Here is a 25,812-nt window from a genome sequence, read left to right on the forward strand (position 1 = left end):
CAATGCTGAAGATAGCCTCCAGCAGTACAAGCCCATGGCTAATGGGGTCAGGTCTTTCAGCCAGGAAGCTCAGCAGTAAGAGGCAAAGAATAGATCCACATTTTGATCAAATCTGTTAATAGAAGAAATTTCAGCTGTCCAAGTAGCAGACTGAAGCCTCTCAGTCCCTGAATTGTGTATTAATTAAAGGGATTACAACCCTAGAACATTCAAGTCCTTTATGTCACCTGAACAGAACAAGGGGACACAGTCTCCAGTTGTGCCAGGGGAGGTCCAGGCTGGATGTTAGGAGGAAGTTGTTGCCAGAGAGAGTGATTGGTATTGGAATGGGCTGCCCAGGGAGGTGGTGGAGTCACCATCCCTGGAGGTGTTGAAGCAAAGCCTGGATGAGGCACTTAGTGCCATGGTCTGGTTGACTGGATAGGGCTGGGTGCTAGGCTGGCCTGGATGATCCTGGAGGTCTCTTCCAACCTGGTTGATTCTATGATTCTGTGATGATTCTATGAAGCAGTATTTTCACTTCAGAAAATCAACTTTTCTCTTTATCCAGTGATAAAATTCAAACAACAAAATGGACAAAGCCTTGTTTGCACCTTCCGAGGAGGACCAGAATGCCTGTGGGCAGCATCCAGGCTGCTCCTTTTTACATCCAACTAAGCTCCATTAGCACAAAGGAAAGGTCTCAGGATACAGTTGGCAAAAAAAATTCCTTGATACTAATTTGCATGACACATGAGACATCATCTGCCTGAGCTCACACCAGCAGAGACACACATGGAAGTCCAGGCTGTAAATCCCAGCAGCACTGCTCGCAGCAGAAGCTTTGTCCATAGTGAAATGAATAAAGGCCAGACCATAACCCAGGATCTGAAGCCTTAATTTCCATTTTGGTGAGCTGTTAATGGGTTTTATTTCTATTCTTTGATTAAAAGAAAAAGGAAAGGTGGCTTTTTTAGAAGCCACCTAGCCCAGGTAGCCCTGGCCCAAGCAAAGCCCACAGTACCCTGAAGTGCCCAGCAGTGAGCCTGCTACCCGCACAGCTGCCCACACTGCTGGACAAGCTGCACATTGAAAGACTTTCCTCATGGATTTCGTGGCTAAGGCAAAGAAGAACAAAGAAGTTTTGCTCACTGAAGCATCCCCAGATAAGGATCTTTGTAAATGGGAATGCTCCTTTCCCTGGTTTGCAAGACCATTGGAAAAGCCATTGCCTTAGCAGGACAGGGACAGAGCAGCTGCCTGAGGAGCAGAGCATGAGATGCTGATGCTCATCTGCTTGAGCTTTTGTACATTCAGGACATTTTGGTCCAGACTTATCTGAATCAACACAGAATTTACCAAACCAGCCATGAAATTCTCTCTGAGTACCCATCACAGTTCCTGATGGCTGAGCACACACCCCCCACCACCCCCAGCAGCACATCTGCAGAGCACAGCAACATCTGCATTCATAGGAATAGGGCTCAGTCCACCAGCAAAGGACTGAATCCCCAAAAAATATTTCAGACAGGAAAAGTAATCTCATTCCTCTTTGCAGCCCTTTTTAATCCCATAGTAGCAGTTAACATTTTGTTTTGGCAAAAAGCCTTCCAAAACACAAAACTGAAACAGTTTCATGCATCTAGAGCAGAAAGAGGGAAATCTTCCACCTTGTCCTTTCCCTATGCACCTCACTTTGGTATCTCCAGCCTGTAATCCCTTGTATCATCAGGGAAGGGCTGACCTTGGTGTCCCCACTCTCAAAATAATCCTCTACCCCAAACCCCAAGACTTTACCCCTCACTGATATGTGGATTTGAAAACAAACACAAAGAGTTCAAATAAGGAACTGTTTTCTCAATAGAAAATCAGGTTTCAAAGCAGGAAATCTCTAAGGCATTAAGATGGTAGTGCACAATGCTGGCATCTCTTACTGCAACTCGAGCTTAGAAGCCTAAGTCTGAAGATTTAGGGTAATGATCAGTAAGAGAGGTCACCTTGCATTGCAATGGCTCATGGGCTTGATGCTAGAGCAACTAGAAAGCAAGAGGGGAGGGCTGCATCCCGACAGCTTTCTGACACCACCAACCAGGGCAGAAGGAGGAAGGCAGCTGGTGAGAAGATGTTCTGGGGTGGCCTGGTGCTTCATTTCAGGTGGAAAGTGAGGATGCTTCTACAGCTCCCCAGGCTGGCAATTCTGAATCAGCAGTGATGGCAGCCTCCAGGGACATCTTGTCACCCTTGGAGGATGGAATGCGATGAGGATGGTGCTTTAGGTGGATTAGGCCCGGGTTGCAGAGGTGAGTAGTGGCAGGGGTGTCTGCATGCTGACTCACATGTACTAGTTCACCTGGATTGGAGAGCCGTTGTGGCTTCAGTCTGCAGGCCAGTCCCACTTGCATAATCTAAATCAGTTTGCAAACGGATAATTTAATGAAGTATCCTTAAGGTTTCTCCCAGGGACTGATCTAGATAAGTAGACTTCCAAACATGACCTGTCTGTACCTAATTTACAGGCTAAAACCATCCCAGGCCCTCCCCCATTTATTTCTTTTACCTGCAGTGTTTATCATCTTGAACCATTAAAAGCTTCTTCTGCAAGAGATCAGGACCAAACTAGGCAGAGCCCTGCAATGGACCTATCCAGTTCACTCTGCCTACACTTTGCCTAAGCATGAAAAACAAATGAGCAGACAAACACCTCCCAGACACAAAGGAGCACAGAAGGGCCATACCTTGTAGGCTATGCTGTTGAGAACTTTCATGGCCAAGTCGGAGACATCAGGATAGGGGTCGGCAGCTAGGTGCAGGAGGACTCTCCAAATTTGGGTGTAAACACTGTTGAAACTCACACCTAAAACAAAAAGAAGAATAAACCAAAACGACCCCCAAACCTCACAGCACATTGACAATCCATCAGCTCAAAGTCTTTGATCTTAGGTGAGGAAATTCATTACTACTCCAAACACCACAATGACATCAAAGAAAACATCAAGAGAAGAGCTCAAGAAACGCCTTCCGTGGGGCATTTTGGTCTCCATTTCTGGCTGGCTTTGTGAACTCTGCAAGGGCTTGTAAGAATTTGAAGGGGGAAAAGGCAAAACAAATGAAAAACTAGCTGAAGAAGTGCCAGTCAGACTCCTCCTTTCCCAGGCTGCTGAAGCAAACCAGCTGAAAAGGCCCAAACAGAAATGTCTTTGGATTTCCTGAGCTGAAATACTACAAACCACAGCCCCCGGCTTATATTTCTATGGTTATTTTTATTGCTGGTTTAAGTATTGATACTCAGCTTGTGTATTCAGGTGGGTTTATATATCTCCTACAAGTTTACTAAGCATTTAAATGTTAAAAACGAAGCTTTAGGACCTCAGCTGTGCAGTGAAGTCTAATTCAAGTCCCTCCTATTGTGGTTTTCATCAAAGGGCCATGAGGATGCTCAGAGGGCTGGAGCAGCTCTGCTATGGGGACAGAGTGAAAGAGTTGGGGATGTTCAAGTCTGGAGAAGAGGAGGCTCCAAGGTGACCTTTCTGTGGCCTTTCAGTATCTGAAGGGGGCCTACAAAAAAGCTGGGGAGGAACTTTTTAGGATATCAGGGAGTGAAAGGACTCGGGGGAATGGAGCAAAGCTGGAGGTGGGGAGATTCAGCCTGGAGGTGAGGAGGAAGCTGTTCAGCATGAGAGTGGTGAGAGGCTGGAATGGGTTGCCCAGGGTTGAGGCCCCATGGCTGGAGGTGTTTAAGGCCAGGCTGGATGAGGCTGTGTCCAGGCTGCTCTAGGGTAGGGTGTCCCTGGCCATGGCAGTGGGATTGGAACTGGCTGCTCCTTGTGGTTCCTTCCAACTCTGACTGATTCTATGAACTCAATTGCCCACTTGTTGGTTGAGTATCTGTTGTTTGGTATTTCAGCAGAAGGGACAGCCAGACTCAAAGTACAAAGCAAAGAAAGACCAACTGTCAAAATTCTGTGAACATTTTGTTTTGCAGCTTTTAGGTGAGGCTTTGAATGTGTTGCAATTCTTTCTTCTAACCCTCCCAACACCTAACAGTTGTAACATCATCATTTGGGAGTTGAGCCATTTGGATAATATTAAAGTGGTTGCAGTTAACAAAATAAAAGGCACTAAAATAGAGATTTCAGATGAGTCACAATCAATGGTAAATGACAGATCAAGCTGTTGCTGTATTTTACTTTCATGGTTCTGGAGGCATCTAAATATAAACTGTTAAGTTCAGAAGAAAGGGTCCCTTGGTCAGCAAGCAGCTTCTTACTTTGCAGAGATGCTAAACCTGATCCTCAGGCTCAGAGAAAGTAAGATTTGGACACTTCAGTTCTAAAATTTGGCTGAAGAAAGCAAGCAGTACACAGCAATGAGCACTCATGGTTCACTTCATGCTTGTCTGTGTTAGCCAAGGGACTCCTTCTTCTGCCAGACAAGTTCTCCAGCATGTGACAAAGCATTCTGCAGAATGCAAAGCCAACAACCTAACTCCATCCTCTCTCCTAATCCCCCCAAAAGTGTCTCCTACTCAGCCAACATCTAAAGGATTTTCCAAGGGGTGTCTGCTTACAGAGCTTCATGAAGGAATCTCACAAACATTCAAGACAGCCACACTTGGGCAGTGCTGTCTGTCTGCTGGGGGTAGCTGTACAAGACCTAAGCCCACCTTTTCCAAGATACAGTGCCTGGCAGAACCAACAAAGTCAAATTCACCCAGCAAAAATGAAGAAGTTGATCATCTCAGAAAGCAGTAACAGCTGTCAACATGCAGCAGGGTCAAGGGACACTGATCTGTCAGATTTGGATTATGCCAGCTGAGAATCCAGCCCCAAGCCAGGGAACAAGCCCAAAATGAAGGAATGTGTGAGCACAGCAAGAACAAGTTGAGCAGAACTGACTCAGAACAGTTCAGATCCAAGCTGTGGCAGTTGGTCTCTTCACCCAAGTAACAAGTGATAGGAAGAGAGGAAATGGCCTCGAGTTGTGCCAGGAGAGGTTTAGCTTGGATATTAGGAAGAATGTTTCTACTAAAAGAGTATTCAGGCATGGGAACAGACTGTGCAGGGAGGCAGTGGAGTCACCAGCCCTCAGGTGTTCAGAAAACACAGAGTCATAGAATCAACCAGGTTGGAAGAGACCTCCAAGATCATCCAGCCCAACCTAGCACCCAGCCCTATCCAGTCAACCAGACCATGGCACTAAGTGCCTCAGCCAGGCTTTGCTTCAGCACCTCCAGGGACGGCAACTCCACCACCTCCCTGGGCAGCCCATTCCAATGCCAATCACTCTCTCTGACAACAACTTCCTCCTAACATCCAGCCTAGACCTTCTCCGGCATAACTTGAGAATGTGTCCCCTTGTTCTGTTGCTGCTTGCCAGGCAGAAGAGCCCAACCCCACCTGGCTACAGCCTCCCTTCAGGTAGTTGTAGACAGCAATGAGGTCTGCCCTGAGCCTCCTCTTCTGCAGGCTGCACACCCCCAGCTCCCTCAGCTTCTCCTCATAGGGTTTGTGTTCCAGGCCCCTCACCAGCTTTGTTGCCCTTCTCTGGACACATTCCAGCACCTCAACATCTCTCTTGAATTGAGGGGCCCAGAACTGGACACAGCACTCAAGGTGTGGCCTGACCAGTGTTGAGTACAGAGGAAGAATAACCTCCCTTGTCCTACAGGCCACACTGCTCCTGATCCAGGCCAGGATGCCATTGGCTCTCTTGGCCACCTGGGCACACTGCTGGCTCATGTTCAGCTACTATCTATCAGGACCCCCAGGTTCCTTTCTTCCTGGCTGCTCTCCAGCCACTCAGTCCCCAGCCTGTAGTGCTGCTTGGGGTTGTTGTGTACTTGGCCTTGTTAAATCTCATCCTATTGGCCTCTGCCCACCTACCCAGCCTGGCAAGGTCCCTCTGCAGGGCTCTCCTACCCTCCAACAGATCCACACCAGCTCCTAGCTTGGTGTCATCTGTAAACTTACTGATGCTGGACTCAATCCCCTCGTCCAGATCATCAATAAAGATATTGAACAGGACTGGGCCCAACATGTGGAGATGGCACTCTGAGACATGGTTTAATGGGCATGGTGGTGTGGTGGTGTTGGGTTGGCAGCTGGACTTGGTGATCTTGGGGGTCTTTTGTGATCTTAAAGGTTCTGTGACTCTCTAAGTGGAGGTTTTGGCTTAGCTCACGACAGGCAAAAGCCAATGTCAGCCTCAGAAGCTCTTGTGTTTAAAATAAAGTCAACACACAACTGAGTCTCTGCTCAGGAGAGGCTGCATCGCTTCAGCCCTAAAGAGCAGCGAGACAACACTTGTCTGCTTTTGTCAGGCTTCTGACCATTTATGTTCTACATTCACAACTGCCATTTTCATCCTGGAAGTTTCTATTACCAGGGAAAGTAAAAAGGGAAAGGGGGAAGATAAAGAAGAAGAGAGAGAGAGAGACACTAAGTGCTACAAGCTGTGGGAGGAAAAAAGCCCCAGCGGCTGAAGCAGCTAGCCCAGGTAAAGTCATCTGAGGTCTGCTCAGAGCTCCATCTCCCACATTTGGTCCTGTGCAGAAGTTACATAAGGACCAAAGGGAAATCTGAAAGGCTTGGTTTCTTTCAAAGCCCTTGAAGCAGGGTAAAAGGGATAAAAACATAGGGAGAGCAAGAAGGTACCCATTAGATTTCCCAATGCCTCTGCTAACCATCTCGTTCATGACGCAGTCATGAAGAAAAAAAAACAGCAACATTTTTTATACATCTGAGCATCACAAAAAACCATCAAATTTAAGCCAGAACTACGCCAGTGCAATTCCTCATTCACTCAGCAGCCTTTGAAAAGAACAGAGGGAATTTCTACAAAGGCATCCTGAGCTCAGAAGAGCTGGTGCTCGAAGGACCGGTCCCTTTCTTCTGCCATCCTCCCCTCCTCGCCCATGTTACTGATTCAAACCAGTGACACATCTGACACAGCCCCTCGTGAAAAAAAATCCCTCAGCACTGAGGCAGTGGGATAATGGAAGGCAGCAGAGGTGGCAGGAGGAACAGCAGCTTGATTTCATGTAATGGACTGAAAGGCAGAAACCATCCAGGAGATGCAAACAAAGAGCAGAGCTCGGGGGCCGGGGTGTTAATCTAAGCAGACAGCTCTGTAATTAGTCAGCCTGATTCAAAGGCAGTTAAATGGACCTTGCAGTGCAGAGTTGTGGTTACAAAATGATTCCTCTGCACTAAGAATGGCAAATAAATAAATAAATAAATGAACTGCCTGCCTTCACTGACGACTTTGACTCTCTTTGCATACGCAAAGCTCTTAGTTCAATTTAACAGCAGGCACCGAGGAGTGGCCCTCGGAGGAGGGCACCCGGAGGAGGTCCTGCAGCTGGGTCACTGGCGACAGGAAAGGTCGAACCATGCTGGGTGCAGAAGTGAATTCTAATGCTTTTATTTATTCTTTTTGATTTGCCAAGGCTTTGACAGGGCTTCTTTCCAAGGCCCTGTAAAAATCACTGCAGTGACTCTACGCCTGGATCTGCAGGAGGAGGCGCAGCCCCCTCCCCACCCAACGGGGCAGCAAAACCTGACCAGGAGCTGACCTGGCACAGCTCCTGTGCCTGCAGCTCCCAGCAGCAGCCAGAGGCACGTCTCAGACTGGCACACAATGAAACGTGCAGCTGAAATATTTCAGCCTGAGCAGTACCCAAGGATTCAAGTATCTGCTTCCCGTCAGCCCTAATCCCACCTGCTTTGTGAACGTGTATCCCCCGAGTGTCTCCTCTTCCCCTGAGTGACACAGAAGGTGCTGTGAGAGCTACTCAGGTGAAGAGAACATCTGAATCATAGAATCAACCAGGTTGGAAGAGACCTCCAAGATCATCCAGACCAATGTACCACCCAGCCCTGTCCAGTCTACCAGACCATGGCACTAAGTGCCTCATCCAGTCTTTTCTTGAAGACCTCCAGGGACAGTGACTCCACCACCTCCCTGGGCAGCCCATTCCAATGCCAATCACTCTCTCTGGCAACAACTTCCTCCTAACATCCAGCCTAGACCTCCCCTTGCACAGCTTGAGACTGTCCCCTTGTTCTATTGCTGGTTGCCTAGGAGAAGAGGCCACCCCCCACCTGGCTACAATGTCCCTTCAGGTAGTTGTAGACAGCAATGAGGTCTGCCCTGAGCCTCCTCTTCTGCAGGCTGCACACCCCCAGCTCCCTCAGCTTCTCCTCATAGGGTTTGTGTTCCAGGCCCCTCACCAGCTTTGTCGCCCTTCTCTGGACACCTTCCAGCACCTCAACATCTCTCTTGAATTGAGGAGCCCAGAACTGGACACAGTACTCAAGGTGTGGCCTGACCAGTGTTGAGTACAGGGGCAGAATAACCTCCCTTGTCCTACTGGCCACACTGCTCCTGATGCAGGCCAGGATGCCATTGGCTCTCTTGGCCACCTGGGCACACTGCTGGCTGCTCTCTGAACTCTGCTTTGACAAATGTGGACAGCAGCCTGTTCCCCAGAGGGATGGCACATCAGCATTTCTTGCCCAGACCTGCCAGCCTGCAAGTTGCCACGCCAAGGGGTCCCTGCCCACCCCTGCCCCTGACGGTGACTCCAACAGCAAAGCAGGAGCTCTTTCATGTTGCAACAGAAAACACAAGCAGCTCATTAGGAAAAAATATGTTCCCTTGGAGCAGGAAATGTACCCCTGGACCTGGGCTGTCACAGCCAACACGAATGGGCTGCCCAGGGAGGTGGTGGAGTCGCCGTCCCTGGGGCTGTTCAAGGCAGGACTGGACGTGGCACTTGGTGCCATGGTCTAGTCTTGAGAATTGTGGTAAAGGGTTGGACTTGATGATCTGTGAGGTCTCTTCCAACCTTGTTGATACTGTGATACTGTGAAAGCAGCCCATCACGACCAGCCTCTAACTCAAGCTTCCCTTTCCAAAACTGACTCAGATCTTTGCATTTTGCTACTGTGCAAGTTACTATTTACAAGTACCTCTGGCTGACCAAGTTACTCCTTACTGTGTCTGTGCACTTCAATATATTGCCTAGTGACAGAGAAGGAGGTTCTACACTGTCCCAGCTCTGTGTCCCAACACTCACTCTCTTATTTCCTGCAGGCCACTGTCCACCCACACCTTTCACTTTCATCACCCTCACAGCAGTAACCTCCTGCTGTGAGTGGTACTTCAAGGCAGCTCTTCAGGATGGATTCTGTGACGTGGCAAATAGTTTTCTAGCCCCAGACTCTCCTGCTGAAAATGAGCACAATTCCACAGCACTTCACTGCTCCAAAATTTATTTTCCTCCCTCTTTGATCATTCCTTAATATAATCTTTCCAGCAATGCTCTCTGTAGGACAAAGACTTTAATCATGCAGTTTGGATATGAATAATTAGCCTCAAGATATGTAAACCCTTCCTTTCCCCCCTTTCCCAATCTTAATTCCTTCCTTTTTCCTGTCTTAAAACTAAACTAAATGAAACATTTCCAGGACACCAAGATTAATGACTAGTTGCATGGAAAAAGCAGCAAGGCTCAGCTTCCCATGCAGGCTGATGTCTTTGTTGTCTAACCAAAAAAACACCTCTTGCCAGCTTGAAAATGTGGGCCAGAAATAAATGTCTCTTCTGGTAACAGGACTGCCTGGCCAAGGAACAGTCTGCCAGAAAACTGCACACTAAAATGATGTGGTGCACTGGGAGTGGAGGGGGTGGGCACTAGACAGGGGCATTTGGCCTACTGTCAGCTGAGAAGCTGTTTGTAAAGCAGCAAAAGGAGGAAGTGAGAGGTTTTCCTCGAGGTTATGGGAAGAAGTACATTGTATGATGCTGCAGTGTGAAGTGGATAAACTGGTCCAGACTAATCCTGGAGGTATCACAGTATCATCAGGGTTGGAAGAGACCTCACAGATCATCAAGTCCAACCCTTTACCACAGAGCTCAAGGCTAGACCATGGCACCAAGTGCCACGAGGCTTTGGCCAGGATGTTCTAGGGTAGGGTGTCCCTGCCCATGGCAGGGGGGTTGGAACTAGATGAACTTTGTGGTCCCTTCCAACTCTGACTGATTCTATGATTCTATAATCCCCCTAGCACCATGTTCCTAAAATCATGAGAGAGCAAGAAAAGTCCTGAACCAGAGAATCAGCCTAAAGAACACAGAGCACAGAACTAAACTGAGGTGGCAACTTTTTACTTCTGTTCCTCTGGACTAGATTTCTGCTTTGCTTTGAGTCAAATGCCCAAAGCATCCTTTCTGTCACTCCATCTCAAATACTTGGCAGTCATTAATGCAGAGCTAAATCACCTCTACAGAGCAGAGCAAAACATTCCTTCAAGTCAAGACAAATCTCTCACCCAGGTGGACTTCTCTCCAAGGCACCCCACTCTTGCTAGCTGTATTACAGTATTTTATTGCCCACCAAAACTTGCAGTATTTTATTGCCCACTTTCAAGGGGTTAATGAGAGCCCAGGCTGGCTGCGCAGCAGCTGCAGCGCTACTGAGGGTGGCTGGAGCTGATGGCATTTTGAAATCTCTTTCCTTGGGGAGCAGGAGAGAGCAGGCTGGAAGATGGTGATTCTTCAGGAGAAATGAAAAAAGCCTGGCTTTCAGCAGCCAAACGCTGGAGGTAATGGGATTCTGTGTGAGTTATGAATTTTAAACACTTCCATAAGCTCTGTCGTTTCCAGCTGGATATGAGCTCCTCTGATTGCATAGGAATGAGGGAGGCTTTGGAGAACTGCTCTTTTTGTTTTCCTAGGTCTCCTTCACTCATCTCCAGCTCACCTCTAGATTCTCTTCCAGCTGCACCATAAAGCCCTTGAGACATGCTCAAATCAGCAGGTAGACTCCAGCGTGCACCAGTGGAAAGGGGAAACCTCAGCTCCTAGCTTAAAGGGAGAGACATTCCCTAACCTTCCTGTCATTTTTCATCAGACCCAATTGCACTACCTACAATCCAAAGCAAATTAATTGATCACATTTCTAAGGAACACAAGATTTTAAATGTCACAGGGGCTTAGGATTTACAAGCCCAGAATCTTTCAGCTCAGGAGAGCCAAATCCCCATCACTCTTAGAAAATAGAGAGTAGAGCAAACCATTCCTTCACTCAAGGCAAGTCTGTCACTCAGGCAGGTGCTAACTCTCTGAGTTACTCCACCTTCTTTTTTTCCCACTGATTTTTGAAGGCTAGAAAACTACAGGCAAATTTACTGACTACAGAGAAAATGCAGTGACTTCTCCCAGCATTTCTCTGCTGCACAGGAGGAGGCTGTTCCAAAAGCTGGGTCCTTCTGCATGGTCACAGATTCACATGCCTTCTGCTGCAAAAGATCACTCAGTTCCAACCCCACTGCCATGGGCAGGGACACCTTTCACTGTGCCAGGTTGCTCAAAGCCTCATTCAACCTGGCCTTAAACACCTCCAGGGAGAGGACATTAATGACCTCCTTTGGGAAACCTGTTCGAGTGTCTCACCACCCTCATTATAAAGAATGTCTTCCTAATCTCCAGTCTAAATCTCCTCTCCTCAACCTTCAATCCATTTCCTCTAACCCCATCACTATAAATCCTTGTAAAAAGACCCTTTCTGCTTTCTTCCAGACACCTTCTGGAAGGCTGCTATAAGGTCCTCCTAAAGCCTTTTTTTCTCCAAGCTGAGCAGCCCAAACTCACAGCCTGTCCCTACAGGGAAGGTTCTTCAGCCTTCTGATCTGGGCCCCTCAATTCAAGAGAGATGTTGAGGTGCTGGAATGTGTCCAGAGAAGGGCAACAAAACTGGTGAGGGGCCTGGAGCACAGCCCTGTGAGGAGAGGCTGCGGGAGCTGGGGGTGTGCAGCCTGGAGAAGAGGAGGCTCAGGGCAGACCTCATTGCTGTCTACAACTACCTGAAGGGAGGCTGTAGCCAGGTGGGGTTGGTCTCTTCTGCCATGCAACCAAGAACAGAACAAGGTGACACAGTCTCAAGTTGTGCCAGGGGAGGTCTAGGCTGGATGTTAGGAGGAAAGTTGTTGCCAGAGTGATTGGCATTGGAATGGGCTGCCCAGGGAGGTGGTGGAGTTGCCGTCCCTGGAGGTGTTGAAGGAAATCCTGGATGAGGCACTTAGTGCTATGGTCTGTTGATTGGCTAGGGCTGGGTGCCAGATTGGAGATCTCTTCCAACATGGTTGATTCTATGATCATCTTAGTGGCCTCCTCTGGACCAAGTGCAGCAGCTCCATGTCCCATTTATGCTGGGGGCACCAGAACTGGACACAGCACTTCAGGTAGGGTCTCGTGAGATGTTATCATCCCCAAATGGTTTAGATGATTTGAAAAATCTACAGCAAGTTCACAGATTTGTTCATAGAATGCTTTGGGTTGGAAGGAGCCTTAAAGGTCATCTAGTTCCAACCCCCCTGCCACAGGCAGGGACACCTTCCCCTAGCCCAGATTGCTCAAGTTCTCATCTAACTTGGCCTTGAACACTTACAGGGAGGGGGCATTGTGACCTCTCTGGGCAACCTGTTCCAGTGTCTGGTCACCCTTAATGTAAATAATATCTTTCTAATATCCAGCCTAAACCTCCCCTCCTGAAGCTTCAAAGCAATGCTACTGTAGCAGTCAGGCATGACTGGGACAGTTATTGCAAACCAACTGAGCTGAACTAGCTCAGGATAAACACTCCAGTTCTGTTGTATAAAAGAAATGCAAATAATCCATTACACACCAACCAGCCACGTGCTGCATAAATACAAAGCAAATTTCCCTTCCTTCTGTGCTCTGGCACTTTGCTCTGCAGAGCTGTGTACATTACCCAGAGAGTCAGAAGCAGGGAGAGAAAAGGACTGTGGTGTGGCACTGAAAAGTGCTGTAAGTGATGCGAGAGGGGAGAGGGGATTGGAGGCAGCAGGGTCAGCATGGAGCATTTGCACAGCAGCACTCTTTTTGCTTTTAAGACACAGCCTAGAATTGCTTCTTTTTTAAGTCCTATTTTAACAATGTACATATAAACCCACCTGGGAAATTAGCTAGGTAAGGCTTGCTCGGGTAGCTGACACAGTAAAGAGGCTGTACTCTACAGAGTGGCTGCAGAGCAGCCAGGCAGAAAGGCACCTGGGAATACTGGTAGATAGTAGATGATCATGAGCCAGCAGTGTGCCCAGGTGGCCAAGAGAGTTAATGGCACTGGATCAGGAACAGTGTGGCCAGTAGGACAAGGGAGGTTATTCTGCCCCTGTACTCAGCACTGGTCAGGCCACACCTTGAGTGCTGTGTCCAGTTCTGGGACCCTCAATTCAAGAGAGATGTTGAGGTACTGGAACATGTCCAGAGAAGGGCAACAAAGCTGGTGAAGGGCCTGGAGCACAGCCCTGTGAGGAGAGGCTAAGGGAGCTGGGGGTGTGCAGCCTGGAGAAGAGGAGGCTCAGGGCAGAGCTCATTGCTGTCTACAACTACTTGAAGTGCGGCTGTAGCCAGGTGGGGTTGGTCTCTTCTGCCAGGCAGCCAGCAACAGAAGAAGGGGACACAGCCTCAAGTTGTGCCAGGGGAGGTCTAGGCTGGATGTTAGGAGGAAGTTGTTGTCAGAGAGAGTGATTGGCATTGGAATGGGCTGCCCAGGGAAGTGGTGGAGTCACCGTCCCTGGAGGTGTTGAAGCAAAGCCTGGCTGAGGCACTTAGTGCCATGGTCTGGTTGGTTGGCCAGGGCTGGGTGCTAGGTTGGAGTGGATGAGCTTGGAGGGCTCTTCCAACCTGGCTGATTCTACGATTCTGTGAAATATAAACCACTGGAAAAATAATCCAGGGAAGCAGTTAGTGCCAATGTGCCCAGCTGCTGTCCTGTATCTGGTGAAACTGCAGAGGATGTGAAACTCCTTTATGTGCTGCATTCTGTGCTCAAATACCTAACAGCACTGCTGTCCATTGCGCCAAGGCATGCTTCTGAAGCCAGCACTTCTCATTTCCAGCCTTTCCATCAGAGCAGGAGGAACTCTGCTCTGCAGGTAGCCAGCCCAACACAAGAGCAGCACCTATCGTGCTACAACGAATTTTGTTGCAATAAGATCCATCAGGAGCTAAGATCCAAACAAAATCCACAAATGCTAGTGATTCTATGACCCTGCCCTACAATCTATGAAGCATGTGAGGGAAGAGAATACCAAAGGAAGAGAAGGAGAGTTCCACTCACCTATTAGTGAATTGAGAGAAGAGTAAGAGCTGACTCTTCTCATCTTGTCAATAGTCTCGAAGGACAGGATGTACTCCTCGTTCTCAGGGCTGCCCAAGGTGCTGCTGGCACTGCTGCTGGTGCTGAGGTTCCCAGGAGAAAACGCAACAGAGCTTCCAGCTGCCAAAAGAAAAGATGCTGAAACAAGGGGGTTGGTCTCTTCTGCTAGGCAAGCAGCAGCAGAACAAGGGGACACAGTCTCAAGCTGTTCCAGGGGAAGTATAGGCTGGATGTTAGGAGGAAGTTTTTGTCAGAGAGAGTGATTGGCATTGGAATGGGCTGCCCAGGGAGGTGGTGGTGTTGCTGTCCCTGGAGGTGCTGAAGCCAAGCCTGGATGAGGCACTTAGAGCCATGGTCTGTTTGATTGGCCAGGGCTGGGTGCTAGGTTGGACTGGATGAGCTCAGAGGTCTCTTCCAACCTGGTAGATTCTATGATTCTAAGAATCCATGAGAGAAGATTTTTTAGCCAGGCACAGCAGCCCCCTTCTAACCCCCGCAACACTCAGTGAAGGCCCAGGCAAACCCATAACATCCACCTTTAAATACTCAGAGCAGGTATCAAGGGGGCAAAAAAGATTCAGTTAAAAACTTCACGTGTTGCTAGGAAGTTGGGAAGCACCAATTTGGTCTCCAAACACTCAGAAAAAATCAATACTAATGACCAGAAAATTGAAACTAATTATTGAGGAGGCTTCTTATCTAAGCCCTCAGAGCTGGCAGCTGGATAATCTGGGCTGAAGTGTAAGTTTGGGCTCTCGGCGGTGGTTATTTCCTAGCTTGCAAGAAGGGAGGTAAAGAGGAGCTAGGGGAAAAAAAATGAAAGCATTTTGAAATCTTCCTTACATTCTTCATTCAGGCTGAGGTTCTGCAAGGACTTGTTGAGGTTCCTAGCTGTGGTAACCGCTCGGATGTTCCCGTAGGAGCTGACAGATCGCAGCCTGGGTGTACAAGGACCATCTCGCACCGGTGTCAAACTCCCTCCCTCTGTGGAGGCAAAATGTGGCAATTACAGATGTTACAAGAACAGCAATCACAGCCTTTCAGCTGCTTCCCAGCAAATATGTAACCAATACGAACAGAATTCAGTCACTGTCCATGAAGCTAAACCAGAATGGGGTATGGCAGAGCAGCCCAGGATCAGTGAGGACCATGTGTCTCTGATGTTGAGGTGTGTCTTAGGTTATCAGCAGAGTTATGTCATGTTGAAGCAGAAGCCAGAGGCAGAGGTAGTTGTGGAACCAGTGTGATGTATCACAGAGGGACAGCAGCCTGACGTTACCTAAAGGGGGTTACAGGAAGGCTGCAGAGGGACTGTTTGCAAAGGACTGCAGTGACAAGATGAGGGCAGTGGTTTGAAATGAGAGAGGAGATTTAGATTGGATGTCAGGAAGAAGTTCTGCCCCATGAGGGTGGCAGAACACTGGAACAGGTTGCCCAGGGAAGTAGCTGGGGCCCCATCCCTGGAGCTATTCAAGGTCAGGCTCAAGAAGGCTCTGAGCAAGCTGATGTCGTGGATGTAGTACAGAGGAGGTGGACTAAATGACCTTTAGAGGTCCCTTCTAGCCCATACCATTCTATGATTCTATGACTTTGTTGCCTCCAGTAAAACCAGGTGAGCTGAGCTTTGCCTGAAGACTACAACAGCTCTTCTCTCCAGGTCAGAGCTGGGCCACTGCCCAGACATTGTGCTAGGACACACTGCTACAGCAGACACCATTTAATAAGCAGCATCTGCAGGCTTCTGTCTGCTTCTGCTCATTAAAAACCCACTAAAATTTCTCATTATAAAAGAATTATGAAAATTCAGGCTTCCTGACCAAATTTCAGACCTGGTTTCAGCTTTTATTTCATCCACAAACTGTATTACTTCCAATTTCCCCAACTTTTCCTGTTTTCATGCCTGAATACACACACAGCAGCAAGGGTTTCAGAACAGCTGTTTTATTGCACTGCAGAGGCAGCTGCACGATGGTGCTGGGGCCAATGCTTGCAGTGCATCCTACTTATAAATACTTCAGGATTCTTTTAGATAAGAAAAAGCTCTGTATACACTGCAGGCAATGTTTATTCCCTGCAGCAAAAAGGACAAATGGGGAGAAGCTTATTTTCCAATATGATTTATTTATTCAGACAATAGGGAGATTAAACTACCCATTGCAGAGACAGCACATGTTTTTGTCTCCCAAGTTTCCATTGCAACAGTCCCATTATCCTTCAAGACTTCCAATGTCTTTAATATCTAAAGGAAAGATGAGGTTAGCAACAATTTCACTCCAGGCTCTTCATTCTTCACATACAACAACAGACATAACAAAAGGGATAGGACCAGAACAGAGAGCATAAAGCTCTTCACTGCTTGCTTTGTGCCTGCTGCTTTACAGAGGATGGTTGGTTCTGTGTTCTGTGGTGAAGCTTCTCCTCAGGTCAAGATGACACTGAAATTTCAGGTATTACTTGAGGGGGAAGAAGGAAAAAGTTAGACTTCAGCCTTGACCTGAAAGGAGTGCCTTCGAATTTGACAGGGTGCTCAGGCTCTACAACTTGTTGGGAGAGCTACAGCTGTGTTTTAGTTGGAGACTTGGTGGAGGATGCTTTTCTTCAGTGATATTATGGTGATAAAGAGCCACTGGAGCTGCCCACCACATCGCTCAGCTTCGCAGCAAGGGTGCTGCTGGATTAATCACTGCCAGCAAGGATTTCATTCTGTTGGGCAAACTCCTTAAATACAAGTTCCTGAGCACTCTCAGGCTATACATTTCCTGCCCACACAAACACCCACCTGTGGCAGCCGGAGAAGGGAGAGGGTAATTCTTCTCTTCTTCCATGAACTGTAAGGCGACAGTGCAGAAATTGCTCTCATACTGAACCACCAAGTGACTGAGAGCCACCACCAGCTCCTATGGGAAGAGCAGAAGAAACAGGCACCTGATGCTTATGTAGGTTAGACACAAAAGCTCAAAGGCAAACAGAATAACATAGTCAGGGTTTGGAAGGGAACTTAAAAGCTCATCTAGTTCCAAGCCACTTCCGTGAGTTGGGATACCTCCTACTAGATCAGGCTGCTCAAATTCCCCATGCAGCATTCTAGCTCCCAAGAAGTGTTTTCTGCAGAGCAGCAGTGAGTGTGAGGATTGGTGTCCTCAGCCCTCCCTGGCACAGCGTGACCCTCTCCCTGTGCTGTACACATATGCACGGAGCAGACTTCTCATCCTACAGCCTGTCCTACATCTGCTGTGAGACAAAGGAAACAGAATCTGACAAAAGGTCCCTAAGGACATGGCTCAGCTCTGCCAGGAAGAGCTCTGGTGCTTGAATCCTGTGCTGAAGCAGCCTTGTGCTGACCTGCAGTGTCAGCAGCTAACACGAGAACAGTGGTGCCTACCCCCAAAGGATCATCAGCCTGCTCACTCTGACCTACTCTAGGCGATCCTCCTCTGGAAGGGGGGTTGGATTTGAACACCTTTTGAGGTCCCTTCCAACTGCTAACTTTCTGTAATCCTCAGAGCTGCCACTTGAGGACCTGAATCACTGTTTTGGGGAGGGGTAGAGAAGGTAAAGTGCAGACTTTCAATTAGGTATTCCTTGCTCAAGGTATGTGAAAACAGCAAACAGGAGAGGTGGAGAACTGCTTTGGGTTGGTGTTCTCTGATCAGGGGACTAATCTCCAAAAGAAAGATTTATGAATCTCTAAGAGCATCCAGTGTGACAGACAGTTCTCCCTTGAATTAAACTGATTAAATGCTGGAACAAGACAACAAAAATTAATCCTCACAATGCTGGTGACAACTGTCAGGGTGTTGATGTCCCAGATTAAGTAAACACAAGCATTAGGACATAAAGAACAAGCCAGAGTCTCAGAAAGTCTTTAATGTACAACTGATGTACAATAGTGGAGCAGAAATTGTAGTTCTCCAAAACCTGAAGAACTACTCTGTCTATCACCTGTCCTTGTGCTTTCTAAACCCACAGTGAGATCTTGGTACTGAACAGAGCGCTCAAGTTCTCTCCAAGCACTCTTATTCCTTTCTCCTCTTCCTCCCCTAGGACTGCCAGACACTCCATATTTCTAGCAACATGTTGCTATTTCACTTAAACCCTGAGGTCCTGTAATATAAAATACTGTGATCAAAACAGTAATCCACAGAAGAGCAACCCAGGAAGAATTCTCAGTGTCTCCTGCACCTGAAAAAGACTTTAGTGTCATTGCTCCTTCTTTATGCCTGTCTTCTCATTCACTCTACATCACAAAAGCAGGACATAAAACTCCCCACAACCCCCTGTGGTGGTGACTCCTATTTCAGATCTTTCCTTAGTGGAATACATGAGCTAAAATCAGAGGTCCACAGTTGAGTAGCAGCAGCAGCATTTTGATCTGAACAACAATCCTGTTGCCCAGCCACGGTGACACACTATTTCACTCGGGTTATTCCTGTCAGCAGACTCCTCCTGCTGCAGAGTAAATGAAATGTTGCAAAGTGTGCTTGCCAAAAGGGCAGCTGGATCAAAGAGCATCCCAGAAGGCTTCCCCATGCGATCCCTGAGTGCACAGTGGGAGGCTCAGTGCTGAGCCCTCAGCCCCAGCAGCAGCTTGGGGCTGCTGCTTCCATTGCTGTTGTCATCTCTGCGCACTGCTTCTCGCCAGGAATGGAAGTTAAAAGCTGATGGCATCCTGGCTTGTATTAAAAAGCTGTGACCAGCAGGAGTAGGGAGGTGACTGTCCCCTTGGATTCGGCTCTGGTGAGGCCACACCTTGAGGACTGTGTTCAGTTTTGGGCACCACAACACAAGAGAGATGTGGAGGTGCTGGAGTGAGTCCAGAGGGGGGCAACAGAGCTTGGGGGGAAGGGCCTGGAGAATAAATCTTATGAGGAGTGACTGAGGGAGCTGGGGATGATTAGTGTGAGGAAGAGGAGGCTGAGGGGAGACCTCATTGCTGTTTACAACTACCTGAAGGGATGTTGTGGAGAGACTGGATCTGGTCTCACAGATAACTGGAGACAGAACAAGGGGGAATGGCCATTAGATTATATATTAGGAAAAAGTTTTTCATGGAGAGAGTGGTCAGGGACTGGAATGAGCTGCCCAGGGAGGTGGTGGAGTCACCAACCCTGGATATGTTTAAGGGTTGTCTGCATGTAGTGCTTGGGGATATGGTTTAAGATGAATCTTGTAGAGTAGGGTCAGAGGTTGGACTTGATGATCCTGAGGGGCTTTGCCAACCTGGGTGTTTCACCCCGAAACAGACACTGCCAAATAAGGCAGAGCCGTTGGAAAGCCTATTCAATAATGCAGGCTCTGCTGAGGCACAGCACAGAGCTCACTGGCATGAGTCCACCAAGCCCCCAGCCCACAGTCCTTCCCTACCTTTCTGACCATGGGGCTGCCATCATTGATGAGCTGTGCCAGCATCATGGCTACGTTGTGATCGATGGTGGTGGAGTGATCTGTCCGCTCGGCTGAGTTGCCCACAAAGGTTCCCAGCGCAAAGACTGCGGCGCAGCGAACCTGCGAGACACAAAACCATCAGGGGGCTGGAGCACCTCTCCTGTCAGGACAGGCAGGGGGAGCTGGGGATGGTCAGCCTAGGGAAGAAAAGGCTCCAGAGAGAGGTAATAGCAACCTTTCAGTACCTGAAAGGGGCCTACAGGAAGGATGGTGAGAGACTTGTTTGCAAAGCGGCCAGTTCTGGGCCCCTCAATTCAAGAGAGATGCTGAGGTGTTGGAACGTGTCCAGAGAAGGGAGATAAAGCTGGTGAGGGGCCTGGAGCACAGCCCTCTGAGGAGAGGCTAAGGGAGCTGGGAGTGTGCAGCCTGCAGAAGAGGAGGCTCAGGGCAGACCTCATTGCTGTCTATAACTACCTGAAGGGAGGCTGGAACCAGGCGATGCTTGGCCTCCTCTGCCAGGCACCCAGCAACAGAACAAGGGGACACAGTCTCAAGTTGTGCCAGGGGAGTCTAGGCTGGATGTTAGGAGGAAGTTCTTCACAGAGAGAGTGATTGGCATTGGAACGGGCTGCCCAGGGAGGTGGTGGAGTCGCTGTCCCTGGAGGTGTTGAAGCAAAGCCTGGCTGAGGCACTTAGTGCCATGGTCTGGTTGATTGGCTAGGGCTAGGTGCTAGGTTGGACTGGATGAGCTTTGAGGTCTCTTCCAACCTGGTTGATTCTATGATTCTATGAAAGGTCTGCAGTGACAGGACAAAGGGCATTGGTTTCAAACTAGAGAAGAGCAGATTTAGATTGGATGTTAGGAACAAGTTCTTTAGCATGAGGTTGGTGGAGCACTGGAATAGGTTGCCCAGGGAGATGGTTCAGGCCCCATTCCTGGAGATATTCAAGGTCAGGCTTGACAGGGCTCTGGGCAACCTGGTTTAGTCGAGGACATTCCTGCTTACTACCTAGTTGATCTTTAGAGGTCCCTTCCAACCCAAACCATTCTATGATTCTATGGTTAAGATTTTCCTCTTTTTTGCAGTCTGCAGTTTGCTGACAGGCATTTTTTTTTAATCCCTACAAATGGCATCTCTGGAAACCTGGGCTCCTGTATCACATAAACAGTGAGGGTTAAAGGGAAGCCCACAGAGAGTGAAAACCAAGCCAGGTTCAGCAAAGCACTGAGTTTTAAGTATTCAGAGACTGAGGAGTCTATTTAATTTCCCCAGAATACTTGGTGACCTTCCCATGGGTGACTTTTTTCAGTTGATGGTGCCTAGAATATTAATTAAGAAGAATAAGGTACAGAGGGAGTTACAGCTGGGATGTGAATCTCTTTAATAAGAGTGCTGAACTCCAGTCTTCAGAGAAAGGCTTACACAGAGGTAGATGATGGAAAGGAGAAAAGACAGCAGCTCAAATCAGGGTAGACTTTGCCAGATCACACAAGGAACAGAGGGATCAGATGACTTGGTAATCTTACAGCTTGTTTTGGCAGGGACAGCAAACAAGGGGGATAAGTCACCATCAGCAACTGCAGGATGTGCTTCACAAGTAGAAACGCTCCCTCCAGCTTCTCAAGACTGGGGGCTGGGTGTGCAGAGGGACAGTGAGCAAAGCACAAACACTGCTCACACAAGGAGGGGAAAGATGGGGCCAAAGAAAGAAGGTGGAGAATGCTGGACAGAAAGACTGAATGCAAAGGGGAATCTAATCCTCAATCGCTGCACGTTAGCAGTGCTGTTTGTTTCCAGGTTCACTTCTCCCACGCGAGATGTCACTTCACTGGGGTCTGACAGGCTCTGTCAATCACTGCCAGGCTCTGCACAAGAACCACTTCCCTCTTGGAGAGTCTGTCACAAAGGTAAAACATGCTCAGTCGAAGATGTATTTTCACACATAGCAGGAGGAGAAGTTTTCAGAGCTGGATAAAAAGTCTAGAGGGTGTTTTGTGACACACGGTGAGTCTGGGGGCTGCATTTTCAACAAGCTTCTCAAGTAAGCAAAAGAAGTGAAGTTTCCTAACTTGGGTGCCAGGATTCCAGGGCTTTTGGGTTGTGGAACTCCCTTGCATTCCTTTGGTTACTTCTCTAGGGCTTGTATGACTTGCAGCACCTTGAAGACCTTTGAACCAGACTCAGTTGTAAAGCTCTTGAAGTCACTCTGGGTTTGCAAGAATTTCTGTAGTCCTCTTCATGCACTCTGAGACCTCAACTGATGTTTGCTTGTATTAAAAATGCTGTGGCCAGCAGGAGTAGGGAGGTGATTGTCCCCTTGGACTCAGCTTTGGTGAGGCCACACCTTGAGGATTGTGATCAGTTTTGGGCATCACAACACAAGAGAGATGTGGAGGTGCTGTAGTGGGACCAGAGGAGGGCAACAAAGCCGGAGAAGGGCCTGGAGAATAAATCTTATGAGGAGTGACTGAGGGAGCTGGGTTAGGGTTAGGGATGGGATCCCAGGGATAGTTAGTGTGAGGAAGAGGAGGCTGAGGGGAGACCTCATTGCTGTCTATAACTACCTGAACGGACGTTGTGGAGAGGCTGCTGCTGGGCTCTTCTCACAGGTAACTGGAGACAGGACAAGGGGGAATGGTCTCAAGCTGAGGCTGGGGAGGTTTAGATTGGACATTAGGAAGAAGTTTTTCAGGGAGAGAGTGGTCAGGGACTGGAATGAGTTGCCCAGGGAGGTGGTGGAGTCACCCACCCTGGATGTGTTTAAGGATGGTTTGGATGTGGTGCTTGGGGATATGGTTTAAGGTGAATCTTGTGGGGTAGGGTTAGAGGTTGGACTTGGTGATCCTGAGGGGCTTTGCCAACCTGGATGCTTCTGTGAACAAGTTAGATTCGTACCTCTGGGATGGGATCTGAGAGGAGGCTGTAGAGCTTCTCATGGGCACTGTCTCTCACACCACACCACCTGGCTGAGTCAAAGTTCTGCCAAATACGGCCCAGACAAATGGCCACCCACTGACGCAGGAGGGGATGTGGATCATTCAGCTGCTCCAGGCAAATAGCAATCAGGTTTCCTTGAAGGCAAGCTTCCTAAAACACAAATCAATGCAATTGAATTTGGATGACAGTTCCCCACCTTGTCATCAAAAAAAAACCAGAGAAGATTCTTTCTGAAACAGACAGGAAATCAACAGCAAATAATTATTCACTGGCTAGATACTGACTGTGTTACAAAATACCACTGGGAAGCAACATGAAGGGAAGGTCAGCTACACCCTGCTACAGCTAGTTAAATAACTGAGCACTAGAAATGCTTGTGTAATGCATAAAGCCTGTTTTTCCCTTGCTGGCAATACTCCTTACACCTGTCAGAGCCCCAAGGTTTATAGCTCATTCCATCTACCCTTTCCCAAGAACTTTATCACAGCCATCAGGTTTCCTCTTGACAGGAACTGGGCACTATTTCTTTAGCAGCACATCACTGGGCTGCCTGGAGGGGTGATTCTTGAGTCACTTGTGTCCTTAACCTCCACTCCCAGGTGCCAGGTACATAATTGTGTTTGTCACACCTCCAGCTCAATTCTTCTTCTAATCCACACAAAAAACAATGTAAAGCAATCCTCTTATTTCAGTTTTCTAGTTCAGGGCTGTGCTTTAATGCAAGCCAAGAGACTTTCATCAAAGCAAAGGCACAATGCAGAGGAGAGGGGGGAGGGAATGAAAGCAGCCAGAAGGAGGTTGGGACTCACCTGCCCAGTGGTGTAGTTGTTAACAATCACAGCCAGGATAAAAGCAGTCATTGTCCTGTGCTCAGCCTTAAAACAATACACAACTCATTGTTATCTAGAAAACAGGCCAGAGAATGACTCCAGCCCCTGCTTTCTTCGTCAGGAGATTACTCTAAGTGCAGTTTGTATCACATTGAAAGGACAAAAGAGGAAAGCAAACCCGAATTTGCTTGTCATGCAGCCCTGTCACTAGCCTGAGACACTTCACCAGCCTGCCAACGTGACTCTCCAAACCACCCCCTCCTTGTGCATCCCTCTGGAGGAGGCAGACAAATACCTGCTACAGGAAAGCACAAAAACCTTTTGCAGAGGGAATTACGAAACTTGCAGTGCCTCTGCTGTGCCCCAGCTCCCACTGTCACCACTGACTGATCTCTGCTTAGAGAACTCTAAACCAGGTTTGCAAATCCTTGTTTGGTTTGGCTGTCTCTAGAGCACAACTTGGCAGGAGCATTTGTAACTCCTCTGGTCACCAACTCCACAGCTCAGCAGTGACTCTCCAGTAGAGCAGCGACTGTCACAGGAGGTGGGAGGCACCAACCACATTAGAACAGTGACAGCTAAGCTAAGACGAGCTAAGCAAATGCTAGAGCAGTCTTAATAAAGATGACTTCTCCTTACTGGCATATAAGGATCTGCCAGAACTGAGAGGAAATACTTGTGGCCGTTGTCCTTCACAAGGTCAGCTTGGCATGACTGAAAGATAAGAGACAGAGGAAACCATAATGAGAACAGTAACAGAAGAATACATTTTCCTCCAAGCACAGCTGAGTATTTAATGTCTTGATCATTTTTCTCACATCTTGTTTTCATTTGAGAAGCAAAATAAAGCTCAGGCTCTGCTGAGGTCACAACCCAGCATCCCTGCAGGAGAAAGGCTGACAGGGCTGAGCAGGTCTGAAGAGTGGAACCCTCCACCAGCCTCCAACACAACAGAAACAGCAGCTGAAAAGACAGGGTCATAGAACGGTTTGGAGTGGAAGGGATCTTAAAGATCATCGAGTTCCAGCCTCACCATGGGCAGGGACACCTCCCACCAGACCAGGCTGCTAAAGGCCTCATCCACCCTGGCCCTGAGCACCTCCAGGGAAGGGGCATCCATAACCTTCCTGAGAAACTGTTCCAGCTCTTCTCTCCTGCTTAGGGAAGAGTTAAACTTGACATCTTTCTGTCCCACATTAAACCTTCGACAGTATTTGAGGGCCACCAAGGGCAAACCCAAGGAGGAATCCAATCAGTTTCTGGGTTTGTGCATTTAATAGAATAAAAATAATCTAAGGTTACATCTTCCAAAAGCCCCCAGTCTAACTCTCCACTTGATTTCCAATCCTGTGGTGAGGTTATTAGTTCACCATAGATGAGGTTTGCTGAGAACTGCTGCTCACCCTGTTCCACTTGTAAAATCCTGATCGGATCTGTAACATTCCCCAAGCAGGGATAAGTGCTCTGACCTCCTCTTCCAGAGGCCATTATGGTCACACCTCAGCTACCAAGAGCCAAGCAGCAGCTTGTGCTGCCTGTTTAGATGGACATGGGCTGCTGCAGATGCTCTTGGAGTTCCTCCTTCCACTCATCCACCCACCCACTCTCACCCACAAGATCCAGAGCGAGGGAAGTTTTGGGTGAGTCTGGTCTGTGGTTCTGCTTTAATAAACACAGCAGCCCCCTCCCCATGGTTATAAAACCACAGAAGGATTTGGGTTGGAAGGGACCTTAAAGATCATCTAGTTCCAGCCCAAATCCACCATGAGCAGGGACACCTCCCACTAGCCCAAGTTACTCAAGGTCTTGTCCAAGCTGGCCTTGAGGTTCAGCTTGACAGCACAGCCCTCCCAGCTCCTGCTGTACCACTGGAGCTGATTTTCCATCCAGTCTGGCAGCCAGGACGGGGGAGTATGTGTCTTGTGAATGTTAGCATAGCACTTTCCACAGGCAGGACAGCTCTTGGAGACTGCCTAAACAATAAACCTGGCACATGAGCCATTACCAGTAACTGTACAGGTGGGGGGTGGAGGAGGAATTACTCATTATTTACATAGCCACTTTTTACATCCTAGCCAATCCTCTGCCTAGACAGGACCAGATTTTTGACAGGAGGACTTCAACTCATCTGCACAAATGAGATGAATCATTGTGTTGCTTGGTCAAGTGCTAACATGCATGAAATGGGTACAACAGCAGCATGGAGCAGTGTGATCTCCTACCACATGCAGTTAACAACTGCAGAGCAACTCCACTGTTTCACAGCCTGCAAGGAGAAGAACGCAGGCTTCCCTGGGGTTGCAGCAGCAGCAACGGGATGCTGTGCACCCTGGTTTTGCTACCATACCAACTGAGGCCCCAGGCTGACATATTAGGGTCAACTGGAAGGAATACACCCTAGGAAAGGGAACATTTAAGGGAGGAAATCCTGACTTGGTAAGCAGTTTCCCCTGCCTGTGCTTCTATCGCATGCCTCATGCCACAGACAGCATCA

At 48.3% G+C, this 25,812-nt stretch overlaps 1 protein-coding gene across 1 annotated transcript in view; it reads right to left on the bottom strand.

The window, feature by feature from the left end:
• Positions 1-25,812, bottom strand: part of RPTOR (regulatory associated protein of MTOR complex 1) — a 219,516-nt gene that overhangs the window by 51,809 nt on the left and 141,895 nt on the right. Inside the window, exons 14-21 of the mRNA XM_064150737.1 lie at positions 23,958-24,032; positions 23,298-23,363; positions 22,447-22,638; positions 19,529-19,669; positions 16,944-17,061; positions 15,008-15,148; positions 14,126-14,284; positions 2,715-2,833 (exon numbers count right to left, since the gene is read on the bottom strand). Of these exons, the coding sequence (XP_064006807.1) occupies positions 2,715-2,833; positions 14,126-14,284; positions 15,008-15,148; positions 16,944-17,061; positions 19,529-19,669; positions 22,447-22,638; positions 23,298-23,363; positions 23,958-24,032 (1,011 nt within the window). The remainder of the gene's footprint in view (positions 1-2,714; positions 2,834-14,125; positions 14,285-15,007; positions 15,149-16,943; positions 17,062-19,528; positions 19,670-22,446; positions 22,639-23,297; positions 23,364-23,957; positions 24,033-25,812) is intronic.

This window comes from Pogoniulus pusillus, chromosome 11 (genome assembly GCF_015220805.1).
Source record: "Pogoniulus pusillus isolate bPogPus1 chromosome 11, bPogPus1.pri, whole genome shotgun sequence".
NCBI lineage: Eukaryota > Metazoa > Chordata > Aves > Piciformes > Lybiidae > Pogoniulus > Pogoniulus pusillus.